At 45.5% G+C, this 24050-nt stretch overlaps 1 protein-coding gene across 1 annotated transcript; it reads left to right on the top strand.

The window, feature by feature from the left end:
* Positions 1-3030: 3030 nt before the first annotated feature.
* On the top strand, positions 3031-23917 carry steap2 (STEAP family member 2, metalloreductase; the record flags this gene model as incomplete). Its single annotated transcript, XM_083653984.1, has 5 exons — positions 3031-3445; positions 3871-4037; positions 9688-10215; positions 20092-20256; positions 23621-23917. The coding sequence occupies 5 exons, from the start codon at positions 3031-3033 to the stop codon at positions 23915-23917; spliced, it is 1572 nt and encodes a 523-aa protein (XP_083510110.1).
* Between the last annotated feature and the right edge of the window lie 133 nt (positions 23918-24050).

Consider the following 24050-nt stretch of genomic DNA (forward strand, 5'->3'; position numbering starts at 1 on the left):
CAGTCGAGCAGAGGCTGTAGTTAGGTATTGCCTTGATTTGGTTTTAAGGGAAGGTAGACCTGCACGTCGTCGGCGAAGCAGTGGAAGGAGATGTTAAAATTAGCCAATATCTGACCTAGGGGCAGCATGTATAAAAGGAAGAGTGCAGGACCCATAATTGATCCTTGGGGCACCCCACAAGTAAGGGGGGCCACGGAGGAGGAAAAGTCTCCAAGCTGGACTGAAAAAGTCCGGTTAGTTAGGTAGGACCTAAACCAGTCAAGGGCGACGCCCCTGATGCCAACATAGTGTTCGAGTCGGGCTAGTAAAATGGCATGGTCTACCGTGTCAAACGCAGCCGTGAGGTCAAGTAGCAGCAGGATTGAGGAGTTGCCAGCATGGGCGGCTAAGATCAGGTCGTTTAGAATGCGGAGGAGGGCCGTTTCAGTGCTGTGGCGCGGTTTGAAGCCAGACTGAAATTTATCGTGCAAATTATGCAGCTCGAGGAATGATTGGAGTTGTGTATAGACTATACGCTCCAGGACTTTTGAGAGGAATGGTAGTTGAGAAATCGGTCTAAAGTTAGCAAGGACAGAGGGATCAAGGCTTGGCTTTTTTATCCGGGGCTGGACCACAGCATGCTTGAAGGCAGCCGGGACACAGCCAGTGCTAAGGCAGGCATTTAACAGTAACAGTATAACAGGTAGAATAGAATCAGGGATTTCTTTGAGAAGGTGAGATGGAACTGCGTCAGAAGGGCAGGTAGTGGGCCGCAGTTGTTTGATGACGTCAGATAGAGAGGAGAGAGATACCGGCACAAACTGATCGGGGACAGCAGCCAGAGGGTGGGGGGGAGGAGGGGGGAGTGGGGGGGGGGGCGGGAATTTTTTTTTGGATCGGGCTCGCGGCCCGGTACCAAATGCGTTGCGGCCCAGTACCGGTCCACTTGACACCTGTCGCACAATGGTGAGACAGAGGGAAAGATCTTGTGTAATTATGCCTCCGCCAGCGATAGCCAGGCCGGAAGCATTATGGATCCGGGTTGTCCGTACGCCCGTCCAATGTTCGTTAACGCGATATCTTAGGAATGCCTTGACGGAATATCATCAAATTTACATCAAACATCGACTTGGACTCAAGGATGAACTGATTAGATTTTGATGGTTAAAGGTCAAAGTTCAAGGTCACTGTGACCTCACACACCCAATTTCCAAGCTCTGTAACGCAACATCTCAGGAGCGACCAATTTGCCTCAAATGGCGATTTGGACTCAAGAATGAACTAATGGCGGAGGCATAAATCCGCGGTGCGGTCATTCTAGTTTATGCTTGGAATAGTGAAGATGGTGAGCGACTTTGAATTGGATCATGTCTTGGCCTAAATAACCAGTCTAGAGAAAGAAAGATACAGTAATGTCGAGGCCTAAATAACCAGGCAACAAGAAGACAGTGATGGTTAGCTGAGATGGTTGACATGCTGACATACTGTATCTAAACCAAGTCAATCAGATGTATCGGTGATGATGATACAGCAGAGAAATTAACTGTGGTGACTGTTTAAGTCTGTTGTAGAAACACAATCATTCTCAGCCAAGTTGCCCAAGAGGCCCCCTCCTGCGGTTTTCAATATGGCCACCAGAGGGGTGTTACATCACCTGTGAGAATAATTGGTCTATCCCTCATATTTGGGCACAGAGATAATTGTAGATTAATTTCACGACATATGGTAAAACATTAATAAGGAAATATGGTACTAAAACAAAAGGATAAACAGTTATAAGTTATATTGAATTCATTTTGTATTATATAATTGGCACTGAGTAACAGTATAGGCCTAGTGCCTAGGCTTACTACTCTAATCAGCCTGATAGTCTAGTAATTAATATGGTAGCCTACTCACAATTATACATAAATGTATCTAATATTTTAGCACAGTTCTACCATTGGGGTCTGTAAAGTTTGTTCTTATCCTATGAAGAAATTACCAAAAAGCCATCGTTCTGAATTGTGTTTTCATGTTTGTGTATTGCAGATGATATGGAAGCATGAAACAGACCAAATCTATGATTTTGATGAGCAATGACTACTGAAAGGACATTTATTTGAATAACTGTACTGTTGTGCAGTGTATTGTTTCATCTTACTATGTTGGTATTATGTTGTATGTAAATACATATTGTTTTTATGTGTCGGTCGGACCCCAATAAGAATAGCTGTAGCATTTGCTGCAGCTAATAGGGATCCGAATAAACTAAACCAGTGGTTCTCAAACTTTTTCACATCAAGGATCCCACATTAGACGACGGACCCCCATTTGATAAGATTTTGTCCCAGGGTCCCTCATCTGATAAGATTTTTTGCTTTTAGATGTTTTATTACAGAAAGTGTCTGAAACCCATGACCAAAATAGTCATACACTCTGTCATTGGGTTACTTATGGTCATGTAACGGTATGAAAATTTCACATCGCGATTATCGTGACCAAAATGATCATGGTTATCGTATTATCATGGTATTCGTAAAAACAATTGCTAAAAATGTTCAAAAAGCACTGAGAGACTCACTGAAATAATTTTACGTTTTATATTGAAAACTCAGACCCAAACCCAAAAAGGATTGATACACTCACTGAAATCATTCCTCCAAGGCTGCACGTTTGCATCTGGGAGACGGTTGCCAACTTTGGTTGATGATGGACAGTATTTACCATGTTTTCCAAAGCACTGTAATCACAGTACCACGGTAATCATGGTACCACGGTTTTAATGATAATGAAAATTTGAAACGGTACGGTTATCGTAAGGAATTTTATCATGGTTATCATTAAAACCGGTTATCGTTACATCCCTACTTATGGAAGGTATTATGGTGAAAACAAATTACTCCCCTTTTTGCTGGAACCTGGAACCCCCTCAAGGACCCCTGGGGCCCTCGGACCACACTTTGAGAACCACTAAACTAAACCCCCTTATCCACCACTCTCTTTCCCCATAGGACTGCTGAAGTCGTCCTAAGCAGAAAGCGACAGAGAGTGAAAGGATAGGGAGGAAGCATGGACTCCATCTCCATGATGGGCGGTAGCAGCAGTCCCGTCTTCATCACGGCCTCCTCCTCGTCCTCCCAGCACCTGCAGCACAGCCAGGCCTGCTTCCTCCCCAATGGCCTGGAGAAGGCAGTGCGAGTGGGAGACACAGGGCTCTTAGGGGGGGCCTGCAGCATGCCCGCCCGGCCCCCGGTGGCTATCTTGGGCACAGGGGACTTCTCCAAGTGCCTGAGCCTGCGGCTGCTGCGCTGTGGCTTCCATGTGGTGGTGGGAAGCCGGCAGCCCAAACTGGCGGCCCAGTCCTTCCCCCACGTGGTGGACGTGACGCACCACGAGGATGCCGTGGGCAAGGCCAGCATCGTGTTCTTGGCCATCCGTCGTGAGCACTACCCTGCACTGTGGGACCTCAAGCATTTGCTGGAAGGTAGCGACAACCCAACACTGCACCTACATGGAGATAACATTAACACCTCAGCACAAACATGATACAGGGCTGTGTGAGAAATGCTCTATTATCTATGCATTAGCTAACTTCTGCACCTTTAGCTGACTATTACATACATTCCCTAAAGCTAAATCTGGCAGTTGTCTGTAGGATAATGATACAAGTTACACAAACTAAGATGAAAGTGACAGTTTTTTTGAACCAACAGGGAATACTTTCCCTCTTTCCCAGGTTGTTGGCAACATGAAAGTCACTGCACAGTGGATGAATGCACGATTGCTTGCATGGAGCCTACTGTCACTCAACATAGTGTATGCAAAAGTTTTAGCATGGAGCAAATAGGGAAGATCCTGTCAGTAACAACAGTCTGTGTGTTGTCTCTCTGTGTTGTCATGTAACGTTAGGGAAGATCCTGGTGGATGTCAGTAACAACAGGAGGGTGAACCAGTACCCAGAGTCCAACGCTGAGTACCTGGCTTCACTGCTGCCAGACTCCATTGTGGTGAAAGGCTTCAACATCATCTCAGCCTGGGCCATGCAGCAGACCTGCCCTAAAGATGCCAGCACACAGGTACAACCACAATGGCGCATATTTGATTCTATTCTATTCTATTCTTCATACCCAACTTACAGATTTTTCGCTTGCTTGATAAAAACAAGATTTAAAGCAAGATGCCAACATCTTCAGTGATTAGCCTATTTGCCATTTTCCCGATAGTAAGACGAGAAGATAGATGCCCCTCTCTTCTCTGTGCGTGCAGCAGAAAGTAGTGAAAATTTGAAACTTGAAACTAACTTGAAACTTGTGTCTCCAGGACCACAAACACACACACACACACACACACACACACACACACACACACACACACACACACACACACACACACACACACACACACACACTGTGGCGATCTGTCATTTCCACAAACATCACTCCATTCATTCCTCTCTCTCACCCCCCCCTCCTCTCCGATACTATGTATTTCTCAATGGAGACACACACCCCTTGACACGCATCTCCTATCCACTCAATCACAAGTTGACATGCACCTCACCTGATTTCGTCCAATCCCCTCCTTACACATAACTATGGTGTAGCCTAAACCTAAGATGGCGACAACTCACCGCAAGCAGGGGAAGAGGCAGAGACCGTCCCGCAGTGACCGCGCTGTTTAAAATACCCTCGTGCTGAAAAAGTCTGTGTTTAGTAGCGCTGGTACCGCTCGTCCTACGCCAACACTGGATCATCGCATGCCGAGGGAAAACCCATTCACAACTGCACCGGCTTCTCAACTCCGTGCTACTCTGGAGAGTGATCCCGTGACGCAGACTGAGGTAACTGGCTTTGCCAGAGATCGTTTACGTTGGGAAGAGGAGTTTCCGGAGTGGAATTACTTTTTGTTGGGGATTTAAACTGTTTTTGTTGCTCGTTTTGAACTGAACTAATTCTGCTTGCATTGCATTGAACTGAACTGAAATGCAGCGAACCGAACAGTCAATACAGCTTGTTTGCATATACGATCTTTGTGTGTGGTGTGGTGATTATTGCTGTCAAATGCATTCATTCTAACTGTATGGTTGCTTGCTTACAACTATTATGGTTTTCTTGGGTTCATGATATGGTTCTATATATTTGCATTTATACCCATTTTGTTTGACTCTGACTGATTTGACTCAGTCTAATATATGTGACAATGTATATTGTCAGGCCTAAACCTGACTGGCACCCCGGCAATGAGTCAGACCGCTACTACAAAGGGTAGTTAGTGCAGATGAACACCTACAGTACAAAGGGTAGGACTGGTTAGAGATGCTTTTATCGGGCTGCAAGAATTACTCAGAAGGTCAGAAAGGTCACCACCGCACGGGGCACGAGACACCCTGTGCGTAGAGGCACCATACTGGAACAGGTTAGCTGAGTGACCCCTCTGTGATCTGCCACAGAACTGACCTCAAACAGCCCCCGCTGCACTCTGCCACAGAACTGAGCCAAAGTTTATTAGTCAAAGTTTATTCATATTGAACGTGTCGCGTGTCAAAATTGCACCAACAAAGTACTGTAGAAGTACTGTGGTACTTGCTGTGTGACATCGTGTGACATCGATCAGACAAACACTTCTCTATATGCAAAGGACAAACAGACACACACACACACACACACACACACACACACACAGACACACACACACACACACACACACACACACACACACACACAGACAAAGATTCCTTGCTTTATACGTAGTATGATTTATCCATGAAATCTATGATCACCTAAGTACCCTACAGTATGTGACTTTGCTTTAGGTTAAGGAAGCTTCTTTATTGAAGTTGTGTGCAGTAGCTTGACAATCCACTACTACTGAAGAGAGATGAGAGGTTCAATGATCCTCAATGATGTATCAAAGATGGCGACGGCGATGAATATCGGAATGTGGTGGCCAACTTTGTCACATGGTGTGAGCAGAACCACCTGCAGCTCAACGTGTCAAAGACAAAGGAACTGGTGGTGGACCTGAGGAGGGTCAAGGCTCCGGTGACCCCTGTCTCAATCCATGGGGTCAGTCTCGACATAGTGGAGGATTACAAGTATCTTGGAGTGTACATTGACAATAAACTAGACTGGGCTAAGAACTCTGATGCACTCTACAAGAAGGGGCAAAGCCGTCTCTACTTTCTGAGATGGCTGAGGTCCTTCAACGTCTGCCGGACCATGCTGAGGATGTTCTATGAGTCGGTAGTGGCTAGTGCCTTCCTGTATGCTGTTGTGTGCTGGGGCAGCAGGCTGAAGGCAGAGGATGCCAACAGACTCAACAAACTGATCCATAAGGCCAGGGACATTGTGGGGCTGGATCTGGGCTCTCTGACTGCGGTGTCAGAGAAGAGAACGTTGTCCAGGCTACGCTCCATCATGAACAATGACTCGCACCCACTCCACGGCGTGCTAGTCAAACACAGGAGTACGTTCAGTGAGAGACTGATTCCACCTAGATGCAATACGGAGAGGCACAGGAAATCATTCCTGCCTGTGGCCATTGGTCTATTTAATGCCTCTCTTAAAAGAGCACCTCGGAGACGCTCAGTCTCCCTGAGACTGAGCCAGCCGATAGGTTAACTGTGCCTGGCTGAGCCACGTGTAACGTATAGGGCAAGCCGACTTAATATAAGTCCAGGGAGCAATAATGATAATTGACACGGAATGTATACTACTCTACGTATTTTGTATTTTGCTTACTTAGACATTCTACTTATTTTTGCTTCTATCGCATCTACTACTGTTATTCTATGCTATGTTGTGTTCTTCTGCTTATTTTGCTTAATATTGCATTTACTACTGTTTATTTTATGCTATGTGTGTTCTGTGAGCGAGCTACTGTAACTTGTCCCAATTTCCCCCCGGGGATCATTAAAGTCTTTCTGATTCTGATTCTGATTCTGATCCTGATGCTGAAATAGATACAAATGAACCATGCTCTGTCGCCATTAAATGTGTCACCCAGGCACTGATGCTATGTGTGTGTGTGTGTGTGTGTGTGTTGTAGGTGTTCATCTGCAATAACTACCCTTGTACTGTAGGTGTTCATCTGCACTAACTACCCTTTGTACTGTAGGTGTTCATCTGCAGTAACTACCCTTTGTACTGTAGGTGTTCATCTGCACTAACTACCCTTTGTACTGTAGGTGTTCATCTGCACCAACTACCCTTTGTACTGTAGGGCCCCTATTCTCCCACAGGCCTTCGGCGCTAAAACGGGCCTTCGGCGCTAAAAAACGTGCCTTGCGCCTGCCTCGGGAAGATATCAATATGGCTTTACGCTGCCAAATGCGCTTTAGGCCCAATGGGCGTGGCGCACTCCCTGAATGGGCGAGAATGGGCGTTTCGGCGTTAAATATCGGCCTAATGATATCTTCCCACCTGGCGTAAATTTAGCGCTTTGCGCTTTTGAAAACCAGGCCTATTCAGTGCACTGGTTGCGTGGAGCGCTCCACTCTGGCTCCCCTCTGTCACCCTTCTCTGTGTCACTCTCTCCCTCTCTCCTCAGTCTGACAGGCACAATACGACTCTCTCTCTCTGACTCCCTCGCTCAGACAGACACAACACACTTCCCATAGGAAAAATAAGTTGTAAGTTCACTGCCTGGCATGTCCCAGCATGCATTGTGGTACTCCATTTCGCTACTAAATAGCAACCAAATGAGCCGAAAACCTATATAAAGGTAGATCTAAATAATGTGTAATGGTAACACAACCTGCAATTGTAGAACATTTCAATATTGGACCAAATAAAACATCGAAATGAAAACACCACCCTATGTGAAACACATATGTCCTCCTGGACCTATATATATCCCTTGTAGATTTAACGTGATTTAGATAAGTGACAGCGGAACGCGCTTCTACTGTCATCTGCTATACTGTGATGTCCGCTCCAATAACTTGGCCCTACTTCACATTTAGTTTTACAATAAAAACACATTTATGCAATGACTTTACATAATGTAGGGTATATTTATGTGCATCATCCTTCCTGCAGCAGGCGAGAGAAAATTATATCTTTCTGGACAAACTTTCACCAATCTAATAGGCTATATTTTTCTAGCTGATGCATTTAGAACATTCTTTTCACTTTGATCTTGCTATAGTGTAGGGTATTTACATGCTTGCAGTATTTAAACTGCAGTTAGATTGGTTTGAGAAGCATAATAATATGGAATAATAGCCTATATATGGAGACAGACAGACTGGATGAAGGGAGGGGGGGGGCAGAGCGCTTGGCTTTGTCTGGTTTTACCGGATTTGTCCAGGAATTGGAGCTTAAAAGGCAAGCGTGTGACTCTTTACTGCAATTCTCCAATGAGCGGACTATGCATAATTTTACGCTTAAAAGGCGTGGTTATAATGGTTGAGGCTGCGTGTAGCGCCGATACCAAGATAGCGAGTGCGCTGGTCCACACCCACTTACTGCGCTAGGCGGCCTAGCGCTAGGCCTTAAACGCAGTTTCTACGCCGATTGCAACGATAGGGCCCTAGGTGTTCATCTGCACTAACTACCCTTTGTACTGTAGGTATTCATCTGCAATAACTACCCTTTGTACTGTAGGTGTTCATCTGCACCAACTACCCTTTGTACTGTAGGTGTTCATCTGCACTAACTACCCTTTGTACTGTAGGTGTTCATCTGCACCAACTACCCTTTGTACTGTAGGTGTTCATCTGCACTAACTACCCTTTGTACTGTAGGTGTTCATCTGCACTAACTACCCTTTGTACTGTAGGTGTTCATCTGCACTAACTACCCTTTGTACTGTAGGTGTTCATCTGCACTAACTACCCTTTGTACTGTAGGTGTTCATCTGCAGTACCTACCCTTTGTACTGTAGGTGTTCATCTGCAGTACCTACCCTTTGTACTGTAGGTGTTCATCTGCAGTACCTACCCTTTGTACTGTAGGTGTTCATCTGCAGTACCTACCCTTTGTACTGTAGGTGTTCATCTGCACTAACTGCCCTTTGTACTGTAGGTGTTCATCTGCACTAACTACCCTTTGTACTGTAGGTGTTCATCTGCACTAACTACCCTTTGTACTGTAGGTGTTCATCTGCAGTACCTACCCTTTGTACTGTAGGTGTTCATCTGCAGTACCTACCCTTTGTACTGTAGGTGTTCATCTGCAGTACCTACCCTTTGTACTGTAGGTGTTCATCTGCACTAACTACCCTTTGTACTGTAGGTGTTCATCTGCACTAACTACCCTTTGTACTGTAGGTGTTCATCTGCACTAACTACCCTTTGTACTGTAGGTGTTCATCTGCACTAACTACCCTTTGTACTGTAGGTGTTCATCTGCACCAACTACCCTTTGTACTGTAGGTGTTCATCTGCACTAACTACCCTTTGTACTGTAGGTGTTCATCTGCACTAACTACCCTTTGTACTGTAGGTGTTCATCTGCACTAACTACCCTTTGTACTGTAGGTGTTCATCTGCACTAACTACCCTTTGTACTGTAGGTGTTCATCTGCACTAACCACCCTTTGTACTGTAGGTGTTCATCTGCACTAACTACCCTTTGTACTGTAGGTGTTCATCTGCAGTACCTACCCTTTGTACTGTAGGTGTTCACCTGCACTAACTACCCTTTGTACTGTAGGTGTTCATCTGCACCAACTACCCTTTGTACTGTAGGTGTTCATCTGCACTAACTACCCTTTGTACTGTAGGTGTTCATCTGCAGTAACTCGGTGGAGGCTCGTCAGCAGATTATGGAACTAGCCCGCCAGCTCCACTTCCAGCCAGTGGACATGGGTGCTCTGTCGTCCTCGCGGGACATTGAGAACATGCCCATACGTCTGTTCCCTGCCTGGAGGGGTCCTGTCCTGGCCGCCGTGGCCCTCGCTATCTTCTTCTTTGCCTACTCCTTCGTCAGAGACATCATCCACCCATACGTCAACCACAGGCAGAGCGACTTCTACAAGATCCCTATGGAGATGGTGAACCGGACGCTGCCCACCGTGGCCATCACGCTGCTGGCTCTGGTGTACCTGGCAGGCCAGCTGGTGGCCGCACACCAGCTTTACTATGGGACCAAGTACAGACGCTGCCCCCAGTGGCTGGAGGAGTGGCTGCAGAGCCGCAAGCAGCTGGGCCTCCTCAGCTTCTTCCTGGCCTCTGTCCACGTCCTCTACAGCCTCTGTCTGCCCATGAGGAGGTCCGAGAGGTACCTTCTCCTCAACATGGCCTACCAACAGGTCAGAAAGCTCTGTGTGTGTGTGTGTGTGTGTGTGTGTGTGTGTGTGTGTGTGTGTGTGTGTGTGTGTGTGTGTGTGTGTGCGTGCGTGCATGCAGGGCCGTAGCCAGGGGGGGGAAAGTGTGGACGATTCCAAGGGCCCTTGACTGACAGGGGCCCCAAATGGCCAAAATTTTCCGCCGCTGCCCTTCGGACGGCGGCATCCGTGGGCCCGATGTGATATCCTTTCATGGGGCCCAAAATCCCTGGCTACGGCCCTGCGTGCGTGCGTGCGTGCGTGCGTGTGTCTCTGTCTGCTCTTGAGGAGGTCTGAGAGGTACTTTCTCCTCAACATGGCCTATCAACAGGTCAGAAAGCTCTGTGTGTGTGTGTGTGTGTGTGTGTGTGTGTGTGTGTGTTTTTGTGTGTGTGTGTGTGTGTGTGTGTGTGTGTGTGTGTGTGTGTGTGTGTGTGTGTGTGCGTGCGTGCGTGCGTGCGTGCGTGTGTCTCTGTCTGCTCTTGAGGAGGTCTGAGAGGTACCTGCTCCTCAACATGGCCTACCAACAGGTCAGACAGCTGGGGTGAGGGCTGTGGGACTGTGTGTGTGCGTGTGTACGTGCACGTGTGTGTGTGTGTGTTGTGTGTGTGTGTGTGTGTGTGTGCATGTGTGTGTGTGTGGCACGCACGTGTGTGTGTGTGTGTGTGTGTGTGTGTGTGTGTGTGTGTCAGTGTTCTTGTTGCACTTCTATCCTTAGCCACTTTTACACAGAGATCCCACAATATTGCCGTTACGAAGTCAGCGTTGCCTTTTTAAACAGAAAATGCTTTTACACAGCATGAGGAGGCATTTCGGCATGACGTTCTATCATTGCCATGGAGATGTGAACTAGCCTGCTGCCAAGGGAAATACAAATATTGTGGATGGTCTGAGTGGATATCCTCACCTATGACTTACAGAGGGATTTATCAGACGCACACAAAAAAGAAGAAGAAAAAGAGAAAACTTGGGCAAGCTGCTGGGGGCATATTGGGAGAGAAAAAAAACGTTAGAGAGTTCCTCTGACAGATGGGTCATTAAGCTTATTATGTCCAAGGAGTCTATTTAATTTAATTAGCAGCTTTCAATATTCGTTGCATCGACTTTATGGATCACAGAGGCAGCATCATGTAGGCGGTAACACTTTACAATACTGGTGCACACATGCATGAATTGATGCTTACCGCATCATCAACTAATGAAAGGTATGTTTGATGAACAGACTGAGTCATATATGAATTACTATTAATTAAGTAGGCTAAGGCTATGCCGATAACGTCGTCGTCGTCGTCGTCGTCGTCAATATAGACCACTTGGTTTCTTCTTTTAAAAGTTTGACTGGTTATTATGTTTCATCTCTCGCTTGTCTCTGCTTGTGAGGCACGGTGGGTGACGAGAGGTGCACAGCTGCTCGACTCGCCACAGATTATCAGACGAAAGAAAAAAGAATAAGAAAAACCTTGGGGAAGTAGTAGGCTATAAATGCACAGGAATACTATAACGGTAGTTGTTTTTTGTAAGGGAACACACAACTGACTAGATAGACTGCAGTGCTGATATCCCATCTTCTCTAGGGTTAGGCTCACATTCACATTCACACTGGATCCGTCGCTCGCATCCTCTCTCCCCCCGCCCCGCACTCCATTCATAGTCAATGGGGGTAGTCCGGCAGTGGGCGATGCAGGGGTATGCATGAAAAGGAGGGGCTGACTGACTGGGGGAGAAACATGGGGTAGAAAGGACTGTGTGCAAAGTAGCCTAATTTATAGACAGACAAACGTAACCGCTCCAAACTATTCTCTGTGGTTAACCTAACATCCCTACCACACTTGCATTGGTGACTATCTTGACGGGTGTGTCGGACTGAGAGCAGTTCAATTAAAAATCCAGACCGTGAGGACTGCTGAGGAGCTGTTTTTTTTTTTAACGGTGTAACCGGTAACACCGGTGCTGTCACGTGTTTATTACCCGGTGGGGAAATGTCCACACCGTGGCATCCCTAACATCGATTCGGGGCTGATACTACCTCCACTGGCGGAACGAAAGGCGTAACAAAATGACACACCATTCTATCCTTGTGACTTTTAAACAGGAGGCGAGGGGTAATGATGCCGCAATGATGGTGGCTTTCACAGGCTGTGTAAAAGGGGCTCTTGTGAGAAGCAGTTTGAGCTTTAGACAAGGAGGACATCTTTGCACAGTGAAGGTCATTGTGGCGGGGCCTTCTCCAGTGTTGGGCACGTTACTCAGGAAATGTCATTATTACTGAGTTATTAGTGGCCGGGCCAGCGAAGCGGCAGGGCCACTTATTGTATTTGCCTGTATTATTATTATTTATTTTTTTCTTCCTCCCGGGAAGTTCGACTTCCCATGGATGAAAACTAACCAAACTTTGCACAAAGGTCCAGTCCCATGCCAAACGTCTTTGACACAAATTTGGGGCCAATAGTCCTAACGGTGGCACTACAGCGACCGTCTAAAGTTTAAAACTTAAAAAAATCATAAAAAATCAGGCATACGTGCTACGGCTTTGCAACTTTCACCGAAAAGTGCGCCTAAATGAGGGGAAACTTTTGTACTATGCAACCTATGGCCAATTATGAAGTCTAAAGACCGCAAAACTGCAAAAACTGCAAAAACGAATTAAACCCTACTCCTCCCACATTTTTTCTTCAAACGACACCAAACTTCAGCATCTGCATCGTTAGACTGTTCTACACAAAAGTATCAAACCAGATTTTCGATCGGTCAAAAATTGAGCCCACAGTGCATCAAAACGTTGAATTCTGGCCCCGTGTATAGCCTAATTACCTTAATTACCTTTGGCAATTAGGTTGTATTTGTGATGTCATCAGTCAGTCAAGCAATTGTGATGCCATCACTGATGTCACTCGAGCAATTGTGATGTCATAATAGCTTAAAGCCTTGAGACTTGCCCAGCCACGACCCATTGCTGCGCAGCAGCCACTTTTTTGGCGCATAATAACTCCCACAATTTCTGCGCCACATAGACATGCCCGAACTCAAAACATGCGGCTTATTGAGGACAGGTGTGCTATGACTTTTCTAAGGGTTTGGTCAAACGGTTTGGCACTTCTTTTGAATGGACCCAGACCCGGCCGGGTCCGGGTCGGGAACCTCGGGTATTCGGGGGGTCGGGCATACCCGAAGACCTCTAGCTCAAAGCCTTGAGACTTGCCCGGCCACGACCCATTGCTGCGCAGCAGCTATAATTATTACTTATTACTCCTTTAAAAAAATTATAAAATCACTTTACTTATTACTGGCTATCAAAAGTTACTTGTTAGATTAATATATTACTTTTATACTACCCCCCTTCTGAAAAAGTGACGTACAACCTGTTTATCCAGCTCCTTTTTAGAACTGAATCCTGGCAGCGCAGTCTCGCATAGCCAGACTTATCATTCTCCACACTTTAAGTTATGTGCAAGTGCTGGAGAAAGTAACACAGTAACTTGAAGTTACAGTACTTGGATTAGTAACTGTAATATAATTACAGTTTTGGAAATTTTAATCCCTTACATTAGTTACAGGGAAAGTAATCTCTTGAGACAGACTTTAGACTTGCATCGAAAATCTGTCGGCAGGCTCCGTCAAAAGCGGTGTAACAGTGCTCGCACGGCACGCATGCTGCGCTTTACCCGTCATCAAAATGAAGTGAACGTGACCGGTGTGTAGCACACTTACCATTTTCAGCGTATAGCAAGTTGCTACTTACTACAATGAGCTAGAGTTGTTATTGTTGTTTCATAGCGATGGACGGAGAGCGACAGGAAGGGAGCGGAAAATAAATCCATTAATGGGCAGAGTCGGTCGGTTGGAGCTAATGGCAGAGCTTGCAGGGAGCGGAAAGGGATTTTCTTCTGCTGTCGACCGCGCCTCTTGAGTTCCTGTTGCACCACATTGAAACGGGGCTGCCCCCAGAGGTTAGAGAATTTTTTTTTTGTTTTTTTTGTTTAACCCAGTGTTTCTCAAAGTGTGGGGCGAGCCCTCCCCTGTGGGGCGCAGTGGCAAAACAGGGGGGTTAAACTTTCTTTAATCGATTCCCGATTCCCAGATTGCTGGGAAAGTAATAAAATTACAGTACTTAACTTGACTGCCCAACACTGGCCTCCTCACATCTTCAGTGGGCTAGTTTAGGTTTAGGACTTGGGTTTAAGGGTGAAAGGTGCTCTACAGCAGTGGTTCTCAAATGGGGGTCCGCGGACCCCCAGGGGTCCGTGGCACTTTGCCAGGGGGTCCGCGAAAAGTTTTCAGGTAAATTTTTTTTTTTTTTTTTTTTTTTTTAACTCATTGAGTGCCAGCCACTTTTGGAGAACGGACGCTCCCAGTGCCAGAGTTTCAGAGCGTTTTCAGTGATTTCTCGAGGCCCACAGAATATTGTGTGATATTACTATGTAAACACCGAACACGCACAAAGAACGATGAGACTCTATTGTATCAGCAGCAAAAAAAAGTTTATTGATATCATTTTCCGTTCTTTAGTTATCAGCCGGAGAAGATAGGTCAAAAACAGCAAAAACAGGCGTTTCCATCTAGAAAGCTGAGATATTGAGCCTTTTGTGAAATTAAGCATTTCAAGCAAATCACTGACTCTGAAACTAATATTTTCTGACCTGAAACATCTGAACAGTAATTTCCTTCAATATAACAGCACCCCCACCCCCCTCAACTCCAAACTCCTCCTCCGTGGGTGTGTCTCTGCTTTGCTCGCTCTGCTGCTTGTCAGGCGAGTCTCTGCTGCTTGCGGATCCACGTTCGGATGGCCGCCGCTCGTCGGGGGAGTCTGGATCGGGCTCGCTCGTTTCTGGGGTTTCGGTTGTGAGCTGGGATGAAGCTGCGTCCGATTCTGGGCTTTCTGGGCTTTCTGCTGCGCGTTTCAAAGTGTGCTGCACCCAGAGTCTATTTTCGGAGCCCCCCACCGTTGTGCGCCGGCTCCCAGCGCGACAGCGAAAAGCCAAACCATTCAATGGTTTCATCACGGCTTTTTCTGCTGTTTTTACTCAACTTTCTCTAATCTGGAGAGCACTGTCGCCACCTAATGGGTCGGTAAAATAGGTTATACACATTCAACATGCGCCAAAATTTTACAGGAGATGTATTAGGCATTGATCCACGTCCCACCATCAAAAAACGCAATTGACGAACATACTCGTCCTTGGCACTCTACGTTACTAAACGAATTGACGAACATACTCGTCCTTGGCACTCAATGAGTTAATAAATAAAATAAAATGCTACATGTTACTTATTCCTTCTCTGGGGCGGCTTTAGAGCGGGTCGGCCAATGACGCAAGGGTTGGCGGTTCGATCCCCGCTCCCTCCCAGCTGCTGTCGTGTCCTTCGGCAAGACACTTAACCCTCCTTGCTCCCGATGGTGTGTAGGCACCCTGCGTGGCAGCCTGCCGCCATCGGTGTATGAATGGGTGAATGTAGACTACCTACTGATTGTAAAGCACTTTGGATAAAAGCGCTATATAAATGCAGGCCATTTACCATTTACCATTCTCAAACTACTTCCTACATGGTGCTAGTCTATCAAAATATCTTGGCTGTCATTGATTGTGTTGCATAGTGGTTTTCTGTAGGCCTACTGTTGACAAATTGTGATATTGTAAGTCGCTTTGGACAAAACAAAAGCGTCTGCTAAATGACGTAATGTAAATGTAATGTAATAAATATATATATATATATATATATATATTTTTTTTTTTTTTTTTTTGCAAAATCTTCATAGTTCAACGAAAATAGTTTATGCTTTAAACCTAAAATGGTTCATGGATTACATTCTAATAACAAACCTATCAAATTAAAAGTCAAGCATGTTACCGTGGCAACAATTAAGCTTAGCCCAAAATCACAAATCAGAATGAGGGGGTCCCCGGTATATTTTCTATCTTGTAAGGGGTCCTTGGCTAAAAAACATTTGAGAACCTCTGCTCTACAGTGCCATTTTCACATCAATAAATCCTTACCACATTAACACATTAACAAAATACCACTGTGAGATAGAGGGGCCCTTTACACGAGGACAGTTTCTGGAAGAAACGACACAATAGCATTTCCTTCACACCTTTTCCTTCACACCTTCTCCCTGTTTACATGAGCGCTGTTGAATTTTTAAAACGCCGTAATGTACATGCCAGGTCGCTAGGTGGCAGTGTGATCACCTTATTATTTGCCCATACAAGGACGCATGACGTCATTTCGTAATCGTCTTTCCGGTTTTAAACACGGAATTCTACAACAGCATGAGTGAATACTGGATTCTGATTGGCTAGCAACAGTGGTAAATACGCCAACAATCTACAGTTCGGCTCCAACCGCAGTATCACTCCGCTCCCTGATGCTGACTCCGCTCCCTGTGCTGACTCCGCCCACTGTTAGCCTGTCAGTCTGCAAATCTTTAACAAGGAAATGGCCGATCTCTAACAAGGAAATGTCCGATTTCGTAGTAACGTTTGATTTACTGGGTGGATTGAGTTTTGAGCAGTGGTTAGATGAAGATGAAGGTGAAGCGAACAAAGAACGACATGGTGAAATTGGGGAGAGAGAACTGGCTGAGCTTGAGTTGTCACAAGTTCGGACTAGCGGGAGGTCGGACTAGCGGGAGGTCGGACTAGCGCCCGGACCCCGAACCTGGGACTGTCAAACAAACAAACGCCCTCTGCCGTCACCAGATATCAACACACCACCACCAAAACGGGCTGCTTTAGATAACTGTTTAAATAACTGTACTTTTACAGGCAATGTATCAATAACTGTGAATCCCGTTAAGGAATAGGTTAGTTGTTTTTTGGCTCAAAGGCAACTAAATGTTTAGTGCAATCATTGATCTTGTGTATGGAACTATATTCTGTGGCGGAAGGATAAATGTATTCTGAAACCAGTAATGATTATAAATAAATGAATTGGATGTTACAATTGTGTATTTTTTATATTATTTGGTAGCTGTTGTAGAAAACAAATTTACCACTCGAGGTCGGGGATTGTGGCCACATTTACCACTGGTACAGGGTTTATAGCACTCGGCTTCGCCTCGTGCCACAACCCTGTACCAGTGGTAAATGTGGCCACAACCCCCTCCCTCTCGTGGTAAATTTGTTAAGTAGAGTACGCCTACCGCAGTCATTTAGACTTGCCAAAAAGCTGTTTTCAAGCTAAAAAACCCCCAAACTGTTTTAAAGTTTTAATATTTGTCGGGTGAGAACGTAACATATATGTGACCAGTTTATCAGAATAATGCCTATTGGAAATCTTTAACGAGCAGCGAGGACCGGGAGGCTCCCGGTCAGCGGACTAGCTATCTGTCAAACCCTACTGTTGTAGTTAGGCTACTGGCAGTGAGAAAACACTGTCGACGTGCTTTTGTAACTAACGTTAAATGCCGACCGGGTACAGCCATCGGCTCCTCGCAGCAGTAACGTTATGAACATGTAACTGAAGTTGGCCGCAGTGTAGCTGCAGTGAATGTTGAACGTAATCGCGTGTGTCGCGTGTGCAGGCATGTCAGAGTTCCTGAAATGAGCCGTCTCAAAGCGATTACATGGAGCGCGCAGCAGGGAGCGTCACCAAGAATTTCACTCTGGAGGGTGGTTTCAAAATGTGTCGTTTCCTAAGCGCAAATTCGCCGTTGCCGTCTAAAAGGGAGGCACTAACGATAAAATAATTCCCCGTCACCATAGGAAACCGTCCTTGTGTAAAGTGCCCCAGAGGCTATCAATCGTCTCACCATGGTCACATTTGTTTAGAGCAGGGGTGGCCAAACTACGGGCAGCGGGCCAACTACGGCCCGCGGGCCAACTGCGGCTCGCTGCCCGTTTAAATGGCCCGCCATGAATTTATAAAAAAAATTATAATAATAATAATAATAATAATAAAAATAATAATTATATATATATGTATGTATGTATATATATATATATATATATATATATATATATATATATATATATTATTATTATTATTATTATTTTTGCTAAAAACGTTTTAAAACGTTTTAAAGTTTAAAACGAAAACGGGGAAAAACAAAAAAAAGAAAAAAATAAAGAAAAAGAAACGGAAAAACAAAAACAAAAAAACTGATTCCCCCCATTCGTTTTGTCAATTTAAAACCATTGAAAATGGGTTATACTTGAGTACCCTGACCTGGTCTGTTTATTTTTAAACATTTTTAATACTGAATGAATGTTTAATACTAATGTTATGTTAAATTATCTCTGTCTTAACACGTTCACTGCCAATGACGAGTTGACTCGTCAAACACAATCCAACCGTTCACTGCCAATGACGAGTTGACTCGTCAAAAAAAATATATATATTTTTTTGACGGTGCTACGTGGATCAATGTCCCCCACATCTCCTATAAAAATATTGGAAGTATTGAATGTGTATAATCTATTTTACCGACCAACTAAGTGGCGACAGTGCTCTCCCGACAGAGAGAAAGCCAACCAAAAACAGCCGCGGGAGCAAGCCATTCTCAAGGAAATGGCTTGGTGATTTTACAGTCATCAGTCACCAGACTCGCCCGAGAGCGGCCGCGCCAGCAGCAGCACACCGAGAGCGGTGCTGGCGTGGGGGATTGCAAATTTGCATAATAGATTATGGGTGAAACACACTTTGAAACACCCGCAGAAAGGCCAGAATCGCACGCATTCCGAAAACCCAGAAACGAACAAGCCTCATTCTCATACTGTAGGCGAAAACGCTTTCACGCTGCTGCACACAGGCGCACAACGGTGGGGGGTTCCAAAAATAGACTGCAGCATAAAGCCTAGAATCGCACAAAGCTTCATCAAAGCTCTCAACCGAAAATCCAAGAAACGATTGAGTCCCATCCACAGTCCACACTCGCCACACTCGCCGACGAGGGGCCGCCAGAGAGGGAGGCTGCTCACTGCTCAGACAGGCAGGAGAAACTGGCTTGTGACAAACGCCACCAGACACGCCCACGGAGGGAGGAGTTTAAAGGAGAGGGTGTTCAGAACTATATTGTTCAGATGTCTGATCTCTCACTGATGCCAAAAATAAATGGTTAAAGTGACTGTTCTGCCTGTTTGATTGAATTTCACAAAACTGCGATTATCTCAGCTTCCTGTCTCAGACACTGAAACCATGCTGTACTCAACGGCTAATATCTACATAACTACTAACTCTACAAACTAACTCTTTTAGACAGAGAAAGCACACATTCTATTAGTACTTTTGTGAACTTCGTGTTCACAAAGTCCAAGCAGAAAATTATCCTCGGCTCTTGTAAAATGAGCCAGAATCCTCAAAAAACGGCTTGGCAGAAGCTACCTACAGTAAAAAAAAAATGGCTGGCAGTGAATGTGTTAACCTGCACAGGAAAAACAAATTTGAAAACATACAGAAATACCCCATTGTAATAGGTGAGCACATCAATAAACTATGTGTCATATATTTATGTAGGTAGAACTTCAATTTTTGATGGCACAAGGGTTTTCTGGTCAAATTTTTATGCCGCGAAAACTGCCGCGCTTAATATTGTTTGGCCCGCGACTCCTTATATTTTTCTGTATGCGGCCCACAACCAAAAAAGTTTGACCACCCCAGGTTTAGAGTAACTATAGATGGTTTTCACGGAATTGTGTTGTTATGGGAACACTTTGGAACCTAGCTTAATTCCTGTCACCTATTGTATTAGCAAACACTGCAACAGGAAGTAAGCTAGGGGGAATTTAGAATGTTTATGTTGTCAAGTTAAAAGCATCTTGATAAAGTAGCTGTAATAATTTGACATGTTGTTGTTTAGAAATGTTACATGTAGCACCTTTACGGTGTAATGAGTTCAGCGTGTACTCCCTGTGTTGGCAGGTCCATGCTAACGTGGAGAACGCCTGGAATGAGGAGGAGGTGTGGAGGGTGGAGATGTACGTCTCCTTTGGGATCATGAGTCTGGGGCTCCTCTCGCTTCTGGCTGTCACCTCCATCCCCTCTGTCCACAGGGCCCTCAACTGGAGGGAGTTCAGCTTCATACAGGTAGCCTACTGCCACAAAATGCCCCCCAACCAATTAACAATCCAGGATTTAAAGGAACAAGACAACATTTTGGGAGATTTGACTATTTGCCATATTCTCGATAGTAAGCCAAGAAGATAGATACCCTTCTCTTCTCTGTGCGTGCAGTAGAAAAGTAGTTACGCACCCTCTAGTTAGCTTAGCACTAGACTGGTATTCTGCAGTACAGCTAGCCTACCCCCGTTAAGTCACCAAATACAGACCAGAAATGTCTCCAACAGGGAAGTGTCACAATGCGGAGGCAGTTTCATTTCGGTGTACTTGTTAACAGTTTAGACCGATCACACAGGCCACGGCACGTCGCATCCATCTCACGTCCTACAGTGAGAGTTTCCGCGTCTGGTCTATTTTTGATGCGAGCCGGCGTGGAGCAAAACAAAGCGCTTCTGGTGTGAATGGCCAGGCTCCTTCTCGACACTTCCGTGAAGTGTTGCGTCGGAGACGTTTCCGGTGTGTCCCCAGCCCAACAGCACCAAAAGGCTTTTATGTACTCTTATGTACATGTTGTCACTTGTGTATTCACCACGTTATGAAATAATAACGTAAAATTTACGAGATATTGTAATTTACAAAGCTAATGCAGTACATACCAGAAGTGGTTTCCTGAACAAATCCGGATATGTATGGTTATGTATTTTGCTTCGTAATTTTTTACGTATTTGCGTTTAACGTTGGAAAGGCAGTGAGCTTTTCAAATTAACCAGCATTTTGTTTCAAATTAACATTGTAGATGTAAAATGACATGAAACATAATTTGCTGATGTTTTGTTTCAAATTCACGTTGAGATTGTAATAATGTCTTGGACTATTTTCAATAATGAAGACTACTTAACAGCTAATGCCCAGTTCAGGTCATATCACAGTCCACGCCCCCTTTCTTTGAGGTTGTATAACCTATTCATTGTTAGGCTCGCCCCCTTTCACTGATGCTGTCTCCTCATCCATTCACAGTTTACCATGTTGCATGTGGCAATAACCAATCAGCCCAAGCTATACACGAATCCGCCGGCCAATTTGTGTAGTCCGCCATCTAGTGACGCCGCCATAACTGCGGTGGCAGGTAGACTGTGCTGCTGGCTGTTGCAGACTGCAGTAACGCTATGCCAAATGAATGACAGCGTCATGAGCTGGATTGATGATGTGAGACAGTGGCCCCCAGTTACTGATGAAGGTACTATCTTATTATGGATGGGATAGTAATTATTCAAATTGTAAATAGCGGAAGAAAGACCACTTAACGAGCCCCATTTCAAGTGATGTTATTGTGTAAACATGCTAATGTTAACGTTACTGTAACTAGCTAGCTAGCATAAACAATCAAGTTGCATGTAATCATTGCACACCATAAAAAATACGAATTTGTGTTTTTTATAGGTATTCAAGAGTATTTTATTAATCGCCTGGCTTGTGATGAGCAACAGAATGCCAACTACAGGTCTCTCAAAGAGGGTTAAAATGACCTGAGCTCAGGATGGATTGGCCAAATATTGCACACTCTACCAGATGATGAACACATCATTCTGAAAGGACCTGTCCGATATTCACAGTCCATCAACAACCATCATAATGTTGACATAACCCATGTCATAATCAGTGTTAGCTTAGGCTAGGCAGCTGCATGCTACTCATTATGAGGTGAAATAACGTTAGCGATTTACGACTGTTAACCAAAACCTACCGTGCTGTTGTTATTGGGAACAAAGTCCTTTCTGTTAATATTCTTGATCCACCTCTGGCGAACAGCTCGGTCCTCTGCACGTCCAGGAAATCTATATTTGTATGTTTATGTATGGTTTCAGACAGGGGCACTCTTCATGTAGTAAAGGCTTGTGTATTTCACATTCGATTCTCTTCCAAAGCTGAAGTTTGTCACTACTGTTGGAGCAGCTGAGAACTGCACAGCTTCTTCCCAATTTCCTAGACATCGTTGTCAAAAGTAACGTTGAATAAGAATGTAAACGTAGAAAAATATCAGGAAAAATATACACTCGAGGACAGCTTGCATTCAAACGCGCGCGCCGTGTATTGTAATCCCCCAGGAGCCCCACCGCAGTAATGGCGGCTTGTTTACATCCGGGACTTCGCCGGATTCGTGTATTCCTTTCCAGCTGATCCCAATCACTTAATCAGCATAAAATATCAGGGTCCATGTTTTACTCTGTTTGCTATGTGCTGTGTATGTGCCATGTGTCATTCTCAGTTGCTGATCATCAGGGGCGGACTGGGATTATAATTTAGGCTGGGCATTAGATACCAAGCAGGCCAGGCTGATACGGGCCGACGCACGAAAAATTGGGGCCGTTTGAAGCCAAATTTGGGCCGTTTGAAGCCCAATTTCGGCCGTTTGAAGCCCAATTTGGGTCGTTTGAAGCCAGATTTGGGCCGTTTGGTAATCTGCCGTTTCAAATTTTACAATGAGATGCACCCACTTTAACCCTGAATAAAGTAATAAAACCACTAGTAAACCAGTAGGCGGCGCCTGGCCTGCTGTTCAGTGAGTGGCCTGGCCTGGCCTGCAATTTTTTTTTTTTTTTTTTTTTTTGCAGGCCAGGCCAGGCCACCGGGCATTTGCCCGACGTGCCCGATTATGCAGTCCGCGCCTGCTGATCATCATCGCTGAAGCAGTTGTTTTCACCCCACCTCCTCCCCTGATCACCACCATCGTCATGACTCCTGAAGAATTCCCTATGCGGGATTTCCTATCCTATTCTTCACTGACGACGCCCTCTCATCATCTCAGGAGAGCGTCATCATATCATGAAGCCATACGCCAAAATTCATTTGTATCATTAAAGCTTGTTAAACTTTCTACTAGTCTCTCATTATTGAAATGCCAGTGTTGTATTGTGGTGATTGGGTCGGGCTGCAGACACCCACTCACCACTCATATGCTAAATGATCAGTCATTTCCTCCGCCAAGGAGGTTATGTTTTTGGTGCCGTTTGTCCATATGTCTGTTTTTTAGCAGGATTACGTAAAAACTACTGGGCTGATTTTCATGAAACTTGGTGGAAGCGCGTAGCATGGGCAAGGGAAGAACACATTACATTTTGGAGTGGCTTCGATTCGGGTCAAGGGAGGGGGGTGGGGCTAGGGGAAAAGGGGTCATAGCTAGGGATAGGAAGGTTGTAGAAAACCCGGGTTGGCGTGGGTAGAGGGAGAGACTGGGAGGATGTGGGTGGGACCTGAGAGTTAGGGTTCTGATCCGGCTCACAATATTTGCACATCACAGCAGACAGGAGTATTGGCCATGGCAGAGGTGCACTTCTAGTTGCCATGTATTTTTGGAGTTTGTACCATCCCCAGTCCCCCTGTCTTTCCCCAGTCCACGCTCGGCTACATCGCCCTGCTCATTGCCACCTTGCACGGCCTGCTGTTTGGCTGGAAACGAGCCTTCGAGGAGGAGGCCTACCGCTTCTACCTGCCACCCAGCTTCGTGGTGGCCTTGGCCCTGCCAGTGTGCGTCATCCTGGGTAAGGTGCTGCTGCTGCTCCCCTGCCTGGCCCACAAGCTCCACCGCATCCGCCGCGGCTTCCACAACAACGCCGTCTACCGCTGCCCGCGCCTGGAGCCCGTGGGCTTAGCCGCCCACGTCTCGCCGGAGAGAGTCACCATCATGTGATCGCTGGAGGACAGTTGATTTGCACATAAGCTGCCGTGGCTACTTGTTTTGTTTACACAAACGACCAAGATATTACCATTTCCATCTTTCTTTATGCAGCTGCATATTAATATATATTATTTTAGAACAATAT

Source organism: Poromitra crassiceps (genome assembly GCF_964638095.1).
Source record: "Poromitra crassiceps genome assembly, chromosome: 2".
NCBI classification, from domain to species: domain Eukaryota; kingdom Metazoa; phylum Chordata; class Actinopteri; order Beryciformes; family Melamphaidae; genus Poromitra; species Poromitra crassiceps.